At 40.1% G+C, this 19,058-nt stretch overlaps 1 protein-coding gene across 1 annotated transcript in view; it reads left to right on the forward strand.

Moving 5' to 3' along the window:
- ICE1 (interactor of little elongation complex ELL subunit 1) overlaps positions 1 to 19,058 on the forward strand; it is a 65,401-nt gene that overhangs the window by 34,784 nt on the left and 11,559 nt on the right. Inside the window, exons 12-17 of the mRNA XM_069492316.1 lie at positions 816 to 1,228; positions 4,215 to 6,020; positions 6,099 to 9,041; positions 10,180 to 10,348; positions 13,645 to 13,805; positions 18,419 to 18,609. Of these exons, the coding sequence (XP_069348417.1) occupies positions 816 to 1,228; positions 4,215 to 6,020; positions 6,099 to 9,041; positions 10,180 to 10,348; positions 13,645 to 13,805; positions 18,419 to 18,609 (5,683 nt within the window). The remainder of the gene's footprint in view (positions 1 to 815; positions 1,229 to 4,214; positions 6,021 to 6,098; positions 9,042 to 10,179; positions 10,349 to 13,644; positions 13,806 to 18,418; positions 18,610 to 19,058) is intronic.

Below are 19,058 nucleotides of genomic sequence, written 5' to 3' on the forward strand. Positions count from 1 at the left end.
CTCAGTTAGAGCATTGTATAGATATGGCTGTGGGTAGGCTTGATAGTGGTTGATTTCAGATCACTTTTTGGACAGAGAAAATAGTGGCCCTTTTGACCTGTATACACAAAGTTGTTTCTCTGCCAAATTCTGCTGGTTATATGGTAAGATTCACCAAGAGAATGAGTGAGTTAACAAGGCCCGTGACCACTTATGCCAGTGCCTTTCCAACCGTGCGTTATAGTAATGGGCTGGTGGGTTGTCTCGTCCATCCACCTATCTGTCTGTCTCACTTTTCTCATTGCAAGGGTAGCATACTTATATGAAATATATTCACATACATCTTCTAGGATAATGTTCAGGAAGCAGTTAGCTTTTTAAAAAACCTTTTTAAAAAACATTTCTACTTCTGGGAAGGGTAGGGGTGGGATGAAGAGAGGTTCGTTAATGGTACAAAAATATAGTTAGGAATAAGATACGATGTTTGATAGTACAGTAGGGTGACTATATAGTTAACAAGCATAGTTCAAAATAGCTAGAAGAAAATAATTAGAACGTTCCCAACATAAATAAAAGATAAATGTTTGAGATAATAGATGCCCCAGTTGCCCTGATTTGATTGTTACACATTGTATGCATGTATCAAAATATCACACCAACGTCAAATAATGTACAATTGTTGTGTGTCAAAAAATAAAAGAAAAATTGAGTAGATAAAAAATGTTTCTTACTTGGATTTAATATTGCAAGCATTTTAAGCTCTTAGAATGAGATTTTTTTTGTAAGTTTTCTTGATATTGTAAATATTTCATACCTACTTTTTTACCCTTCCACAGAAAAACCTGCCAAAGAAAACACCAGATCCAGAGTGTCTGGGGAAGATGGCACACTACCTCCAGCACAAGGAAGTCCTCTCAGGGCCTCAGATGTGCAGACATGCCTCACAAAACTGTCCATGGAGATAGCGGGTGACTTATCTTCATGTAAAAATGTGGAAAAAGAGAGGCCTGGTAGAGCAAATTATAGTACTGACCATGTTTTTAATGAGGATGGGAATCCTGAGGTTGGAATGCAGAGTCATAATGATGGTGACAGTACTGACTTTTCTGACCACGATCATTTTTTTGATGAAGATCTTCAGGCTGCAATTGACTTCTTCAAACTTCCCCCTCCGCTTCTGTCTCCAGTGCCCTCACCCCCTCTGATGTCATCACCGCACCTGGCTTCCTTACCTTCTTCACTTGCACCTGTGAGTTTTGTTCTCTGAATTTGAATTAGCAAGTGGGCACATTGTCTATCCTAATATGTCATTGATACTCAAAGGGTATTCGTGGTATTCTGGCAAAGACTATTAATTTTAGCCAGTTTTATTAAGGAGTAACATGAAAATTTAAGAAGGCATGCCCAGTACCCCTTGGATCAACATTTATAGGGTGATTTTTTTTTTTTTTTTTTTTTTTTTGAGTATTGTTCTGTCTCCCGGGCTAGAGTGCAGTGGCATCATAATAGCTCACTATAGCCTCAAACTCCTGGGCTCAAGCAATCCTCCTACCTCAGCCTCTCAAGTAGCTGGGACTACAGGGGTGTACCACCATGCCCAGATAATTTTTCTAGTTTTCATAGAGAAGAGGTCTCGCTCTTGCTCAGGCTAGTCTTGAACTCCTGGCCTCAAGTGATTCTCCCGCCTCAGCCTCCCAAAGTGCTAGGATTACAGGTGTGAGTTGCTGTGCCTGACCTGAATTTTTTCACTTTGTGTTATGGTTGCATTTTTTATTTGTCTTTATCCACAACCAAATTATAAGTTTCCTGTAGGAAGACTGTGTCTTCATTGTTTGTTCTTATCTCTAGTGCCTGGCACAAAATAAATAGGAAATGAGTAAATTAAATAAATATTTGTATGCATGGAATTTTACAGTGATAGGAAAAGCCATGTATACAGCACACATGCCCATTAACTTAGTGTAGCTGAGTTCTCCACCTTTATTTGATGAATTCATCATCATATCATGTGCTTACAGAGTGCTTTGTAGTAGTTTCTTAGGAAGTTAGTCTTGATGAAGCATATTTGTGTACTTTTTGGCTTAATGAGCAGATAAATGTGTTCACCTTGGAGTCACTTTCTTGCTTTAGGAAACATCACACATCTGTTATGTTGCAGACACTGGGCTAGGCAGAGATGACAGTGGATGCAGTTGCTGCTCTGTTGGGTCTGTTGTGTGGCGGTGGGACCAGTAAGGGGGCAGACAAGGGCTCTGCTGTGCCCTGCAGTGCTGGGAAACACTCTGCTGGAAAAGGACACAGAAAAGAAGCTCAGTCCTGAACGGAGACCAGGGTGGGGTGGGATGCAGGGTGCTTCTGAAGGTAGGCTCCTACTGAGTTGTGGAGAGTGAGTGAGGGTGTTTTCGGGGTGGAGCTGTTCACACGGCATGTAGGACTGAGGGTGAGCACCCTGTTGGGGAACATTTGTGCAGACCACATGAAAGGTGTGTGCCCTCCTAACAAGTTTCCACTGTATCCTGAAGGCAATGGGAAGTCCTGACGAATGCAAAGAATGGGCTTGAAGATAGATTTTATTTGAAAGTTTCAGGTTAGTCACAGTGTGAATGAACAGGAAGTGGGGACAGTCAGGAAATGGGCGAGACTGTAGACGGGCAGTGGTTTGAAAAGCAGTTACTTGATTCTTGACCCCTGAACCCAAGTTAGGGCATTAGGGCCAAAGAGGTGGGGACTGGTTTGGAAAGTGTTATGAGAGCACACAAGCAGCATTTGGTGACATTTTCAATGTTGTGGTTAGGAGAGCTGGAGGAGTCAAAGATGTTCAAAAATAGCAAATATAAGAAGAGACCTTGTTTGGGTGGGAAAACAATGTGTACAGTGTTAGACATTAGGTGTGTGTGTGCACAGCCATGGTACAGTGGTAGATACTAGATCTGCGTGTACACAAGTGTGGTGCTTAGAGGGAGACTGGTGGGACACAGATGGTTAGAGCCTGTCGGCGTCTGAGTGCAGCAGAAGCCATGTGACTCTGATGTCATCCAGTAAGTGTGCAGAAGGAGAAGAGGATGGAGGCCCACTCTGAATCCTGGGGAACTGTCCCTATGTAAGTGACAGGTAGTAGAGGAGGGGTGAGGAAAGGAGATTGAAAAGAAGGACAGGAGAGCAGAGGAAAGCCAGGAAGTAGTAGTCCTCTAGAACAGTGGTCCCCAACCTCTTTGGCTCTAGGGACTGGTTTGATGGAAGACAATTTTTCCATGGACTGGGGGGCTGGCAAGGACGGCAAGTGGTGGGGGAGCGGCTGTAAATACAGATGAAGCTTGCCTGGCGCTCACCGCTTGCTGTGTGGCCTGGTTCCCAACATGCCGTGGACTAGTACCAGTCTGCTGCTCGGGGGGTGGGGTCCACAGCTCTAGAGTTCAGGAGAGGAAAGAATTCTTTCAGTAGGAGCAAGTCTATGTCAGCAGTTGTTAATCTTCACCAGTTCACTGTTTCCTTGCTGAATACCCTTGCTGAATAGCAGCAAGGTGGTTGATGCTGTTATGTACCAGGTGGGCACATGCTAGAGACAGTTAACAAAGGTAGGAGGAGACTAGTTGGGGGCCAGGCAGGGTTTCTGGAGCAGAGGTGGGTACTGGTTGGCTGGAGGACAGGGGCTAGGAGGGAGGGAGCAATGTAAGGATGGTGCAGGTGTGGTTGATGACAACAGCCGGGGAGCAGCTTTCATGTGAGAATGCACTGGGGAGACCTGTGGCAGGATAGATCCACAAGATGCCCCCCGAGCAGTGGCAAGGCTGTACTGGGTGGGAGTCTGAGGCATGGGACGAGGAGGGAGATAGAGGGCTGTGTAGCCAGAGGCCATACATCTGTGTCAGGGGCTTTGTTACCAGGCTTTGTTCTCTGTGAAGAAGTAAGAGTTCGGAGGTAGGAATGTTTGGAGGTTGAAAGAACAAACATAGCTCTCACCCCTGTGTGGAGTAATAAGGTGTGGGTCTTGAGAGGGTGTCTAATATTGGAGGGGTGGCCCCTGGGGAGGGCCAGGCACCTTCAGGGAGAGGGCACGACAGTGTTATACCAGAGATGAGACTGAGACTCTAGAGCCTACACAGCCCTTTCTCAGATGTGATTTTAAGGATTCTTCGGGAAGCATGTACTTTTTTTTTTTTTAAATACATTTAATTGATAGTCATGTTTAGTCTGTTGAATTAGTGTTTTACTAGTATAATTCATATTTTTTTAAGGAAACCTACTTTGGAGAGAATACAGATTCCAGCGATAATGACTCAGCCCAGCTTAGAAATTCTACTGAGTCTGTTTCAGAAGATGATACAACTGAATCACAGAATTATTTGGGCTCATTCAGAAAAAATAAAGAAAGTAGTATATGGCAGGAAAAGCCAAAATCTCATGGACCTATCCAAGCTCTAAATACATTGGAAGTAAATAAAACGACAACGCTTGGATTTGAGACTTCAGCAGCAGCACTGAGTGAACCTTTAGCTCGTGAAAAACACTGGACAATGTCATCTCAATTTGTGAGTGATAGAAAAAGAGACATTTTACAAGAGGCAAGAAAACAGACAGAGATTAGGGAAAAGGACAAGTCAGCGCAAACTGACAGGACATTTCCTAAGCCCTCGCGAAGCCTGTGCATTGAGAAGTTGTCTGGCAGCCCAGCACAGGGGAAGGAGACTGCCCCTGGGGAGCCAGAGCTGTGGCAGTCTCCTCTCAGCAAGAGGCCATTAAATGAACCCAATGAATCTGAAGGAAAAACCCTGTTGTCCAAAGTGATAGGATCACCCACGTCGGAGTTTACTAAGTGGACACTAACTAAGGAAATCACTTCTGAATCAGACTGTGTAACAGGTTCTGACCATTTGCAGAGAGCATCTGGAGAAATGGAAAAGGAAACAGAGGATATGCAAGGGTTCATTTTGGGAGAATCACCTGAATCAGAAGACGATGCAGGTGACGCAATGGATGCAACAGGGCTTGATGTTGATGCCAGTGTTTCCTCCTCTTCCTCGGTAACATTGTCTTTGTGCAGTAATCCCCAGTTGTCTTCTGGGTTAGAGTGTGTTAATGATACACATATTCCAACTGATGTATTCCCAACTGAACTGCATCATTCGGAACAAAATTTACAAACTAAAACTTTAAACACATTACATCTGCAGTCTGAGCCACCAGAGTGTTCTGTAGTAGGAAACAGCCTGGAGAATAGCTTGCATGCTCTGAGCCCTGAACTGAGAGCATCTAATTTTAATGATCAGAAGAGCAGTGAGATAGAATGTACAAAAGTTGTAAAAGGAATGACCAAAATACATTTATTTCCTCAGTCAGTATTTATGAAGGCTACAAAAGATGGACAATGTGAAAGTCAAGATATAGGAATGGAGCTCGCACTGAGTAAGCCAGATTTCACATCATTAATAGATTCTCAGGCTGGCTTGATCAAGGGTGGTTTGGATTTCCTTAAAAGTACTTCATGGCACCATAGCAATTTATTAAGGAGAGTTGGGGAAGAAAGTCTGAGAGCTAAATCAGAACATGAACAAAGGGCAGCACCGTCCCTGCAGAATAAAGGACCAGCACCCAAGCTTGATCTTCCTAGAGAAAATAATAATCCTGTAGAATTTAAGACCACTACATCTTTGTTGCCTAATCAAGTATCAGTTATCACAAAGCAGGCAAGACCTGAAAAGATTCCAAGTGCTAAATTGGAACACTTGAGACTACGAGGGAATGAGCCTGCCTTGGCAACAGGAAAGAGTGATAATGAAACTGACGGTATGTCATCTACAGCAAAATGTGGAGGGGAAAGAGATGATACAACACAAAACAGCAAGGAAGTGGCTGCTGTGAAAAGCACTTCACCAGAAGTTTCTCCCTCTAGGAGAAAATTAGATTTCAGTTCTCCAAGTGGTTCTTTACCAGTAGAAAATTCTGCTTGTTCCACAAACACTGAATTATCTTTCCCTTCTGAAAACATCTTTGTCCAAAACCAAGACATTGTGAGGGAAGCTGCCGTGCAGGGAGAAGCTGCCGTGCCGGGAGAAGCCGCAGTGCCGGGAGAAGCCGCAGTGCCGGGAGAAGCCGCAGTGCCGGGAGAAGCCGCAGTGCAGAAGCAAAGGCAACTTCCTCAGGCCACAGATCCAGACTCGAGTGGGACAGATGGCAGTGAGCCGCTTCCGGCCACAGAAGTGATAGCATCAGGAGGTTTTCCTGTTGAAGAGAACCCCTGTGAGGCCTTGGCTGTAGCAAACAGTTCTAGCACACTGCAAAATGCTAATGAACTTTCGAAATTGAAATCTAAAAATCCTGGTAGGGCTTTTCCCGAATGTTTTGTCACAACAGGCACTTCTTTTTCTTCAGCGTTTTGTGGAAAAGATGGAGAGACACAGAGTATCTCCCCAAGTAGCCTTGCTGGCACTTTGCATTGTTACGCAGGCATTCGGGAGGGAAAGGACACCGAGGTAGAGGAGAGTGAGGGGCTTAGCTGCAGTGAGGGGGAGCGTGAGCCTGAAGCCGTGATGGGGAATGAGCAGCAAGATGCTGCCAGAGACCAACAGAAAGATTTAGGAGATCCAGGTGCTGGCGTAGCTGAGACAAGACCTTCCTTAGAGATAGGTTATTTGACCTCAGCTTTCCAGCATTTTAACATAAGTACTGTTTCTGAGCTAGACAGACTTTCTACTTCAGATGTCGTTACGTTTCTTGAGAGTTGTCAGTTAAGGGCTTATAGCTCAGGGGACTCTGTTTCAGAATGTTCTGGTAAAGGAACCCTAAATAAAGAAGTGAACAAAGAACTAAAGCAAAGTGAAATAGCAGGAGAAAAATACAAAAAGCAACCTTGTGAAGAAGAAATGCTTGGAACCTCTAAAGAATGGATTGAATCAGAAGATAATGATTCTTTAAAAAGTACAAGCCAATTTACTCAGTGTTCTGTAGAAACACGGTCTGAGGTTCTCACCAAGACTGGGCAAGAACTTCAAACAAACTGTGAAGATTGTGATGGTAAAGATACTGGTAATTTATTGCTCTTAAACATACATAACAACACGACAAGTGAAAATTTAAGAGAGAAAGTTCCACCTCAGGAGATGACTGGTTCCTTGGCACACACTTCAGAACCACCCCCACTGGCAGCCGACGTGGACACCCGAGGCAGCTCTCCCATTAGCGGAAGCCCTAATACCGAGAACACTGAGAGCAGGCCAGAGGATCGCTCAGACGCAAGCAGGTGCCCAGACAGTGGGGAAGAGTGCCAGGCAGAGCCTGCAGAGCCGCCAGCCCTGTGCTCTGACTCGGCAGCAGAGCCTGGGACCGAGCAAAGTGCTAGTTGTGAGGTTGAAATGACATTTCAGTATCAGATATCAACAGTGACCTCAGAAGTTATAAACGTGCTTATCAATAAGGATCAGAATCTAGTCATTGAGGATGGAGACAACTGGACAGTCATCAGTGGTGTGGCTGTTGTTCCACACATGGAACAGGTCGCACTGTGTGAGGTTCCTGGAGACACCCCTGTTTCTCAGGACAAAGGAGGGCTGGATGCTGGTTGTGCCCCAGTGACTTCTGTTGAGAAGACCCCGGAGGCCAGTCACCCTGGCCCTCCCTTTCAGGAGCCTCCATGTGGCAGTAGTAATCTTTCATGTCCCCAAGAGGATGTTTCAAGCAGTGCTCAGAGTACCAACTTTGATAAAAGTCGTTTGCGGAATAGACCTGTTAAGCCTAGTATATGGATTAGTTCTCAAATATATGATCAAGACTTCGACTCTCAGACTGTTGCCTCTGATCACACGTATTATAACTCAAAACTCGAGCCATTCAGCAAAAATAAGAATCGGTCAAAGATTTCAAACAAAGATCAATCTAACAAACCAGTAAAGACTTCAGCATCAAGCAGAATTGAAGCTCATCAGAGTGAAGTTTCTCAGTCATTGTCAGGGGAAAAAAGTAATACAAAAACTCAAAGAAGTCAAACTCAGACCATTTTAGCAAATGCTGATACATCTACTACAGATTGTTCTGCTGACACGCTGAGTAAAATACGGCAAGAAGTGGGGCCTCCCCTGCCTCCTCTGCTAGCTCCTCTGATAGCCACACCTCCAAGGACTTCACAGCCACTTTCACCTCTGGCACCGGGTTCTAGTCCTCCCTCACCACCCTCTCCCGTTGGCCAGATCTCTCCCTTCTGTGAAATCCCAGTTCCTCCTGTGATGTCTCCATGGCCAGAAGACCCCAGGCGCACCTCTCCTCCGGGTCCTTCTCCGTCTCCGTCTGCTGCATCAGCAGGTCAGAGGATAGTGTCGTCTCCTCTGCAGTTCTGTGCAGCCACACCAAAGCATGCACTTCCTGTGCCTGGCAGGCTCCCGCCCTGCGCATCTGGCCATGCTGCTGTGGGAGGGCCTCAGGAGAACTCCGTTAAAATCCTAGACACCATGTACCCTGAGTTGTCTGCCAGGGCCCGGACCCTCAACATCCTCAAAGGGAATATTCAGTTCACTCGAGGTCCATCCACTGACTGTAAAAATTTACCAGGACCTGTCAGTGCTATGATAGGATTCAAAGCAATCACTTCAACATCAACTGCTTTTGTCAAAACAGGGAGCAGCTCTAGTGGTGACTGTAGCCAAGATAAAGCCAGAGATTTGGGGACTCAGCAGGATTCTAGTGGGAAAAGAACATTGTCAGCGCCTACACTGAGGAGTGCTAAACGATTGCGCCTGGATGGTGGGTCCCCAGAACCAGAAATTGAGGCCACTGCAGAAGGAATCCCTAAGAACCTTCAGAGGAACCTCCCTCAAGCTGAAGTAACAACAGAAGAGGAAAGGAGTTGTTCTAGTCCAGCCGTCAGTACAGTTTCACAGCTGCCTCTAAATCCCAGAGAAACTGTGGAGTCACATGACAAAGCCATAGCCAATGCACTGAAGAAAATTGCAGAGCTTTCTTTTGATCTGTTACCTGTCATTCGTAGTCATGTATATGTGGGAAATATCTCCAAAAAGCCCGTGATGAGAGATCAAGAAAAAGAAGTTGTTTATGAATTTAGCACAACAAAAAAGGTATGTGGCAGCTTTTCGCTAAATGCATTAGGAATTATATGTCCTCAAACACAGAGGCTGTTTGCCTACAAAATGTGTAGATGACCTTGAGTAAAAGTTTTATTTCAAAGATGAGAATTATCTGTATAAACTTTATGACAAATACTGTAATCTTTTATAAATTTGAAATATGGTAAGACACTGGAGGTTTGATAATTTGTATTCCTCAAATACTTAAAACTTGAAAGAAAAAAAGTATCTGTCAGGACTAAAATTGCCTATTTCCATGCAATCCTGGCATGTTTAGAGGCTTAAAATAATTTCCTTCAGAGTATCAAATGATTATCATATAATAGATCCCTTTTCCTTTAAAAGTAGTGTAAACACACTTAAGTATTTTGATAATCTTACAGAAAGACCTTCCAACAGGACCAAACGCTTGATTTAAAGATGGGGGGGGGGGATTGTGCAGATTTTTATATATAGTTTCTTAGGATTTTTGTAGTTCTGCATCTTCTAAACATCTGTTGGTACCTTGTGTGGATGATTTCCAGTGCTCAATGATCATACTTAAGTGGTTATCTGCATATATTTGGAGTCGTTATGTTATAAATGTTTATTTATTTATTTTTAGATTTACTTGCAGAATGTATAAAGAACTCCCCAAGTAATTTTGAAAGGAAATTAACAAATGTATCATTATCATTTAATGTTCCTCTTTCTGAGCAAGAAAAATATTACCCAATATTTTAAAATCTAAACAGTATATAGAGTAAATTAAAGTTTAGAAAATAAGAATGAGAGTAGAATCATACTGAGTTTAATACACATACATACACATAGATTATTTTAGCAAAAACTGAGCAATTATGACTTATTTGAGTAGTGGTAGTGATAGTAGGCAACCAGGTGTGTTCAGACTTGCACTCTGGCATCTGCAGTGTTACCAACCACAGGAAACAGACGGCTGTGGTCATTTCTTAGATGTCCCCTGCTCCATTCTTGTGGCTTACCATACTCATCAAGTTTTTTACCTGTTTTCTACCTTCTGATAATCGTGCAGGTTTTATTTTTCCAATAAATACGTAATTTTGTAATTTTTAGCTATTCTTAGGTAGGCGAAAGATAAATAAGCCTTTTATTTTTTTTTCCAATTCAGCATTTAGCGGAGTGCTTGCTTCACTCTATTCTCTCAGAACTAAAAACTCAGAAGATGTCTACAGACCACAATTACATTCATGCCCTCTGCAGAGTGTATGTGGGTATTTGTCGGCAACTTGGAGACTTGGAAAGAGCTCGCGTGTTTTGCTATAGCCTACTCAAGGAAGGTATGTTTAGATTGCAACAGTTTTGTATTAAAAATATACTGTTGCCTTTTTTTACCGTATTATACTTGGATCTATATTTTCAGTTATGTGATTGTTGTGTGTTTTTTAAAATTATGTTTTGTACATTCAATAGCTTTAGCTATACCTAGCTGTTCCTGGTATTCAGTAGGAGAATTTACTTAAACTTTCTTATGTCCATACATACATTTCTGCTTATAAGTAAATAGAATATCTCTCATCACTGCATATTTGTTTTATACCCTGTACAGCTGCTTTAGAATCAGATATAGTTTCCATAACTGTGGAAATACTTTTAAAGTAAGTGACAAGCCGAACTTCTGTGCCACTAGCTAGAAAGGGCAGCAACCCTAAGATGAATTCATAAGCTGGAGAGAAGAGTGGATCAGAGAGAGCTGGAAAGGAGTTGGGGACATGAGGGCTGTCCTGTGGTGTCTTTCCCTTCACTGCTCTTTCTTCAGTCTCTGCTCATGGATCAGATTGTGAGGCCTTCTTTATTATATTAAATCGTCAGTGTTTTAAAATCATAAAATGATATAACAATGCAACTCAATATTATTAATACATCAGAAAGTCTTTTACTAACATGTTTATAGGGTTTATAAGTAGGACAATTGAGTATGTCCATCCCTTTTAGTGTTATGAATGAAGCTGCTAAGTGTTTTAGTTGCCCATTTCATTTCTTTGTTTACTCTTTCAGTCACTCATTTATTCAGCAAACCATTCTGGAGTGCATGCTCAGTGTTAGGAGTTCTGTGGTGACCAAAATCAGATGCAGGTATGATTGTCCAGTGGGCCAGCAGGCTGTACGTAGCCACAGCACACAAACCGTGGAGTTAGTGGTGGGTGGTAGGACGGAGAGGGGTGTGGTTCAGCCGAGACCACATAGGATTTCTTGTTCTTCCTCAACCACAGCAAGCTTGTGCTCAGCTCAGGCTTCTGTGCTTACAGGTTTCTCGTTCTATTTCCCTGCTTCCCTGGACTTCGTGGTGGCTCACTCGGTTACCTCACATACTTCCCTAGTCATTCTGTGTCCCTTGTTCTCCTCTGTTTGCCTCGTGGCACTTACCACCCCTTATTACATCATAAATCTTATTTGCTGTCTCTGTCCACCACCAGGTTGCATACTCTGTAAGAACAGGGCTTTATCTGTTTTGTCTCTACGCTGTCCCCACCCCAGAAAAGTGTGTTGTTGGCAGCGATGAAGTATCTGTTGAATGAATGAATTGTACTGAGGAAGGTGGATTTGCCACGATCTGAGGGGTCAGTGAAGCTTTGCTTGTTAAAGTGACTTCTAAACTTGAGATGGGAAGATGCACAAAAAGGACATAGGTGAAGAGTGAGGAAGAGAATTCTAGGCAGAGGAAAAAACACGTGCAGAAGTCCTGTGACAGGAGGAAGCGTCACCACATAAACATAGGCTTTAAAATTAACAGATCAGAATAGTGCAGTGAGTTTATCCTTTCTACCCACTCTTTTGAGACGCACGACAATAGATAAGGTAGAACAGAGAGAACTAAAAAGATACACTAAATGACCAGATACTCTACAGCCGTACAAAGGAACAGACTGCTGCGGTGTGCAGCACCATGGGTGAATCTCAAGAACATTACGCTGAGTGGGCAAGCCAGACAGAAAACAACACACAGTATACGAATCCATTCATAAATATTTGAGAAAGGGCAAACTAATTTATACCAACAATAAGCAGGTCGGGGGTTCTCTGTGTCTGGAGTGAGGTGATTTCACTGCAAAGTGCCAGAGTGAGAGAGCTTTTGGGGCAATGAGTATTGATTGTAATGGTGGTGGTTATGTGACTTTATTCATTTGTCAAAATTCCTTGAACTGTTTACTTAAAAAGATTGTATTTTATTGTATGTAAACTATACTTCAATTAAGTTAATTAAAAAAGGAGAGACACACCAGAGAGTAAGAGAAGGTATTTGCAACAAAAGGATTGTTATCCAGAATTTATGAAAAATATTTATTTCTTCAAATCAAAAGCTTTAGGTGTTCTATGAGTAAGTTAAACTTGTGCAAATGTATAAAAACTGACACATATCAAATGGGAAAATTCTGGGACTGAGCAAGTTTAGAGAAAGAATTTTTGCCTTTTTTTTATGTTTTAGAGTTTTTCTTTTGTCATACAGAGCTGTATATTTGTGTAGTATTGTGATATTTTATATATATGTTTTCATTTACGATTTCTGGCTCATAACTCCCATAGCCTAGTTATAATCTTGAGGTGCTTTAGGCCTCAGGAAACAGAATCTCTCTCTCTGACCTTCTTCTGCCCTCCTTTCACCTGTCCAAGGCAGGACTTTAACCTGATGGTGGGTTCTAAGACCCTCATTCCAGAGAGGGTCCCGCCCCATACCCTGGGGAAAGAAATGCCGCACAAAGAGGCCAAGAAGAATCTGGACAGACAGACCTTGCTGGGTTTCCCCACTCAGGCTGTTAGAGAAAAGGATGTGAGATCATACCCTTTTTATACAATCACATTTGTACACAGTTGTCCATCATGCCTATATAATGAAAAACCCAAAAGGACTGGGTTTGGAGAGCTTCTGGATAACTGAACACATGGAGGTTGCTGGAGGGTGGCGTGCCCAGGGAGGGTGTGGAAGCTCCCGGTCCCTTCCTCCATACCTCCCTCGCATCTCTCTGTCTGTATCCTTTGTAATGTCCTTTCTAATAAACTGTTAAACATAAGTAAAGTATTTCCCAGAGTTCTATGAGCTGCTCCAGTGAATTTATCAAACCCAAAGAGGGTGTCATGGGATCCCTAATGTATGGCTGATCAGTCAGAAGTTCCTGAGGTCTGGACTTACAACTGGTCCTGAAGCAGGGGCAGTCTTGAGGGCAGAGCCTCAGTCTGTGGGATCTGATGCTGTCTCCAGGTAGATAGTGTTGGAATTGAATTAGAGGACACCCAGCTGGTGTCCACTGCTTGATGTGGGGACCCCACCCCCACACACGTGGCCACAGAAATCTGTGTTGACTGCTGTGGTGTTTTTTAGGAAAATCTCAAAATGTTTTGAGTTTTTCCTGAACATTTATATTTAAAATGTAAAGAAAATTTGCCAAAAAGAAAAAAAAAAGGCAGGAGATTTTGAAATTATCAAGACCAGAGCCTCATCTGGGCTATCTCTTTATAATCCCTTCAGCTGCACAATGCCTTGCAAGGCACCAATGAAATTAATAAAATTTATTCTTAGTTTGTAATTTATTCACTTGATCAGACATAAAGGTTTATTGCATAATTTTCTTTCTCATAGATTTTCCAGAGTCTGAGAAATTGACTTTGTTTATTGCAAACATGTGGCATGATGTATTTCTCTCTCAATCGGTGATTAATAAAGCAATGCAGTTAGTTGCCAGGCAACGTGCTAAAGGAGAGGTTCTGAACTGCTTGAGAGCTTTTCTTAATTGGGAAAAGGTGAGTTTTGTTTTTATGTCTTATAATGCCTTACTTGTAGATCTTATGTGAATGTAATATATTTAGTTTTGTATTAGTTCATAGGCATTTTAGAGATGCTATTCTTCATACTAGATCCTTCAGCATATGAACTTAGCCTAGGCTTATGCATTTTGTTCATTAAGTATGCATGAGACATTCGGGGAAGAATTTGGACCTATGTATTGTGTTAATTTAACAGAGTTTGTTTTATACACTAATTTATGACTGATGATAAAATCCATACATATGCATGTATGTATAAAGGGCTTGGAGGAGCTATAAAATTATGATTCTACAATAGGCACTTGGAGAGGTAAAAAAAAAATTGATATCTCAATTCCTTTCTATTATAATTTTTTTGAATCTGTTATTCTGTATTTTTCTTTGCAGTTGATCCAATTTGTTTTTCCTCTAAGTACATTGTTCCCATGTTACCTTTTATTATTTTTTCTTTAGTTATTGACGTGTTAAAGTAGTATCTAGGTGGGTGTTCTTTCATTCATAGATTTTATCTAATGACAATGTAATTGACAGTAAACTTTAAGAAGAGGTACTGATGTCAATAAGAGGTTGATTTTTTGAATTTATTCTTTTTTTTAATTAGCATGTTTTATTTTCCTCTTTAAAAAATTTCTCCTGGCTTAGTGTGGAGTGGAATTTTATATGCTGTTTTGCTTTTTGTTTTTAGTACTTTTTAATGTTAATGGTCATTAGGTTTTTATTTTTTATAAAAAGTAAAGGAAAGGTCTATTGATGATTAAAAGTTAGATAAATATTGAGAAGCAAGTCTATCTAGATGCACCAGAGTATATTCACATGTGGTAGTGTCACTAATTCCAGTCAGTCATTTAGCATCAGAAAAGACCTCATGCCTCCTACCTGTGGACACCTGCAGCCCCACACGTGTCCTCTCTGGAAAGTTGCCTGCCTCTGCGGGGTTGCCTCCCGGGACACCCCTGCTCTTGCCTGGGCCTTCCACCTGCACTCAGAGCCCATCTCCTTGTGCCTGTTCACAGTTCACCAGGATACGGTGATCTGATGGTAGAAGACGCTACTTTTAAAGAAAATACTGTTTTAATAAATATATTTATTTACTAAATATCATAGCAAATAAAAATACAAAGTTGAAAGTGTAAGAAAGGTGAGAGATACTTGGGGAAAAATACCATTATGATAAAAGATTTCCAAATGCTCTTTTATAAAATTAAGCAGATCTGGTAAACAAAAATAAATAAGGACATAGAAAAATTCAATAACATAAAAAGTAAATGTGTGTGAAGAATATATATTTTTCTTATGTCCATGATACATCAACAAAAATCAGTCATCAGTTTGGCCACACAAAAACGTTAATTTTTAAAAAATTTAAAAAACAAAATTTCTTGGTAATAATTCAATAAAGTTAAACATAAATAATTCAAAGCTTTCATAAAAAATACTTACATTTACTTTGAAATTGAGAATACATAGTCTTGGACATTCTGGAAACAAAATATGAAAAGTAAAATCACAGTCTTAAAAGTCAATGAAAAGGAAAACTCTTAAAGATCTCTAGTTTTTTGGAAAACATACTCATTAAGATATTTTAAATGTCTTCATTGTTAAGCAGAGAATAAATGAAGTTGGCTGATACTCATCTTAAAAATTAGAAATATTAGAAGGAATCTAGGAAAAAGGAATAAAGTTTAAAAAGTAACAGTAATGAAGTAGAGGACAAACAAAACACATAGAAGGTACAAATACTGCCTTTAAAAAATGCTAATGATAGGTAACTCAGTCTTGATTAATGAAAAAAGAGAAAAGCAGAAATATTGAAAATTCGAAATGGGAAAGAAGATACAACTACAGATACAGAATAAAGAATGAGAGGACGACTACCTCTAACCCCATAGCAACAGATTGGGAGACCTGGGATGATTTCCCAGTAAAATAAAAATTTTCAAAAATGGCTTTGGGGGTTGAACATGTTACTAGACCAGTTGTTAATTATAGTAAAGGGATTGAAAAGATGATTAAAAATTTACTACACAAACAAGACATGTATAGGTGCCACCTGAATTTTTGTCTAATCTTTAAAGAACCAAGTAATTGCAATCTATTTCGGGCATAAGAGCAAATTCAAAGTCCCTTGTTCATTTGTAATATTAAACCTAATAAAAAATAGCATAAGACAAAAAAAGCCAGTTTCAATGAGGCATTTAGATATAAACAGTGCAAATAAAATGGAGATTTGATAATGTAGCAAAGAATAACACTTTAGAGTTTATCCTAATAAAACAAGGAGAATTCAGAATCAGGAAATCAATATAATTGATAAAGAAGAAACCCCATGGGATTATTCCTAGAATAGAAAATAGAAGGAAACTTATTAAATATAATACTGCTAGTTAAAAAGAAATCAAAAGTGTATCTCTTCAGTGCAAATTACTAAATTATTTTCAGTTTTTAAAATGAGGAATTAGGAATTCCTACTATTGCCATGGTAGGAAGTATTTCCCTGAGTTGGCCTGTTCAGGGTGGTGTGTCCCCCAGGTTTTTCCGACGGAGTTGATAAGATCCTTAAGGGCTTCTATATGTACAATTGACTACTTGGCTTAAGTTACTATTCAATTTTAAAGTTGTAAATTTAGAAACTTTTTTAAAAAGCCTTTAAATTCATAAATCTTGTTTCATTTATAAATCAAGTAATTGTAACAAATGTAACAATGTTTTTACTTTTGCTATTGATTAATGTTACTTCAATTCATATATTTAACAAATTAACATCTGAATAATCATTTATAATCTATTAAAATTTAATTATCTTAAACTTTTAAAGTATTCCTAAACATAAAATATATTCCTCAAAAATACCTGAAACTGGACCTTCAAATTTAATAAGCAAAATCTTTCTAAGCACTTTAAACAGCTCTTGAATGTTAAATGTCAGTAAAGGATGTAGAGGTGTTGTAAATATTCAAACACTGTTTACAAACTTAATTATGTTCTCTTTAATATTTCTAATTAAAATCATGATTCTAATATCAAATACTTCAGACTATAACCACAACTTAAACATAGCGGATTCTCAGCACTTTTATGTAGATACATAACACACATACAGATTATCACATGTTCACGATTATTGTGAAATATATTCTTAAGTATATAACACAAAAGAGTTAATATATAGATTTGATTTTCTTTGTGTCTAAAGTTATTTCTGCGTCTTCCCAGGTTGCAGAGTCACTGACTTCCCTAAGGGGGATATTTACCACTTTGGCTGAGTTTCAGCTCTTGGGTAGATTATCTGGGACCATGATTTGGTTGTGGGTTGTCTGATGGAAAGCTTGATCAAAATCTTTCAGAATATTTATGCCCAAGCCACAGGTTAACATACTGAGTTCTTCATATAATAAAGCAAATTTCCAAGCCCAAGCCCTTTTTTGTACTGAGTATGCTAAGCCTGTATTACATATGTGTTATTTTTATACTGAAGCTCTGATACAGTGCTGCTGGTAATGCTAACATGCAGCCACTGGAAAACAGCTGAGCAGCTTCTTACAAAGTTAAATCTTTTCTCACAAAGGGCCCAGCAATTCCACTTCTAGGTATCTTCAAGAGAAATGAAATTTATATTTACACAAAGACTTATGCATGAATGTTCATAGCAACCTAATTATTAAATAACAATAGCCAAAAGCTGGCAATAACCCAGAAGTCTTTTGATAGGCGAGTTGATAAACAGTGTTATATACATGTAATGGAGTACTATGCAATGAAAAGGAGTGTTCACACTACTAATATACATAATAACGTGAATAAATATCAAAAAACATTATACAGAAGTGTGAAAAAAGCTATATATAAGAATTTCGTACTGTCTGATTCAATTTTATGAATTTCTGGAAAAGGCAGGCTGATCTACAGTGTCAGAAAGATAACAGAACTTAAAGAATTTTTTAGGCCTGGCATGGTGGCTCATGCCTGCAATCCTAGCACTCTGGGAGGCTGAGGCGGGGGGGATTGCTTGAGGTCTGGAGTTCAAGACTGGTCTGAGCAAGAGTGAGACCCCCATCTCTTACCAAAAATAGAAAAAATTAGCCAGGCATGGCGGCACACACCTGTAGTCCCAGCTATGCGGGAGGCTGAGGCAGGAGGATGGCTTGAGCCCAGGAGTTTGAGGTTGCAGTGAGCTGTGATGATGCCACTGTACTCTAGCCTGCGCAACAGAGTGAGACTGTGTCTCACAAACAAACAAACAAAAAAGACTTTTTTAAAGGTTTGATATTTTTATTATAGCTAACTTTATAACTTGAATTCTTTTATTTGGGTTGATGAAAACGTTCATTTGAATCTAGATTGACAGCTAAGCTCTTTTCTACCTGATTGGATTCTGCTTCCTACCTATGGCTTTATCATCTGGCTGATCAACTACCATGCTAAAATCATTTCATGATAAGTATTATGACTAAGATAAACATAGTTCCTTATTCAAACAGCAACTATCTCAAAAAGCCATAAGATGCTTATTATATTCTTTGAGATAACTAACAAAAGATGTATTATATTTGAGACTCCATATTTTATTTTGTTTTTTCTCTGTTTGCTAGAATGCTCCTGTAGATGTTGGCTTCATGGTTTCAAAGCTGCTTTTGACCATACAGTTATGTCCAAAAACAGAATTTCAGGCCAGTGAAAAATTTGGTGAAGACCTAAGTGATAATACGTGGGAATACATCCTTGCCATTGATCTGCTCTGCTGCCATCAGAAATGGATTTGGACACATGATAACATCATAAGGTTGCTATTTGGCTAACTCAAACAAAGTTGGGTATTTGTATTGTAAGGTATTCTTTGGAATGCTGCATTGTGGTTCGAATCATTTTTTTGTTTAAGTGTATAAGGCAGCTGAAACATTTACAAATGACGTTATTTGGATAAGAAAGAGTAAACTACCCTTATAGACCTGTAACACTACCACATTGCCTTGCTTTACTTTTCCTTAGTATCTATCACTACTTTTTATTTTATTCTACTATTCTCTCTGTCCCCAGTAGAAATGACTTTCAGGAAGTGGGAGTGGGATGGCTTTATTTGGTCCACTGGCATAGCCCCAGCATGTAGAACAGTGCCCACACGAGGGAGGCACTCAGCAAACCTGTGTCGAATGAAATGTAATGATTATTATCTTAACATCCAGATACTCTAGGAAAACCCAAAGCAACAGAAATATTCAAAATTATAGGTTA

Source organism: Eulemur rufifrons, chromosome 17 (genome assembly GCF_041146395.1).
Source record: "Eulemur rufifrons isolate Redbay chromosome 17, OSU_ERuf_1, whole genome shotgun sequence".
In the NCBI taxonomy this organism is placed as follows: domain Eukaryota; kingdom Metazoa; phylum Chordata; class Mammalia; order Primates; family Lemuridae; genus Eulemur; species Eulemur rufifrons.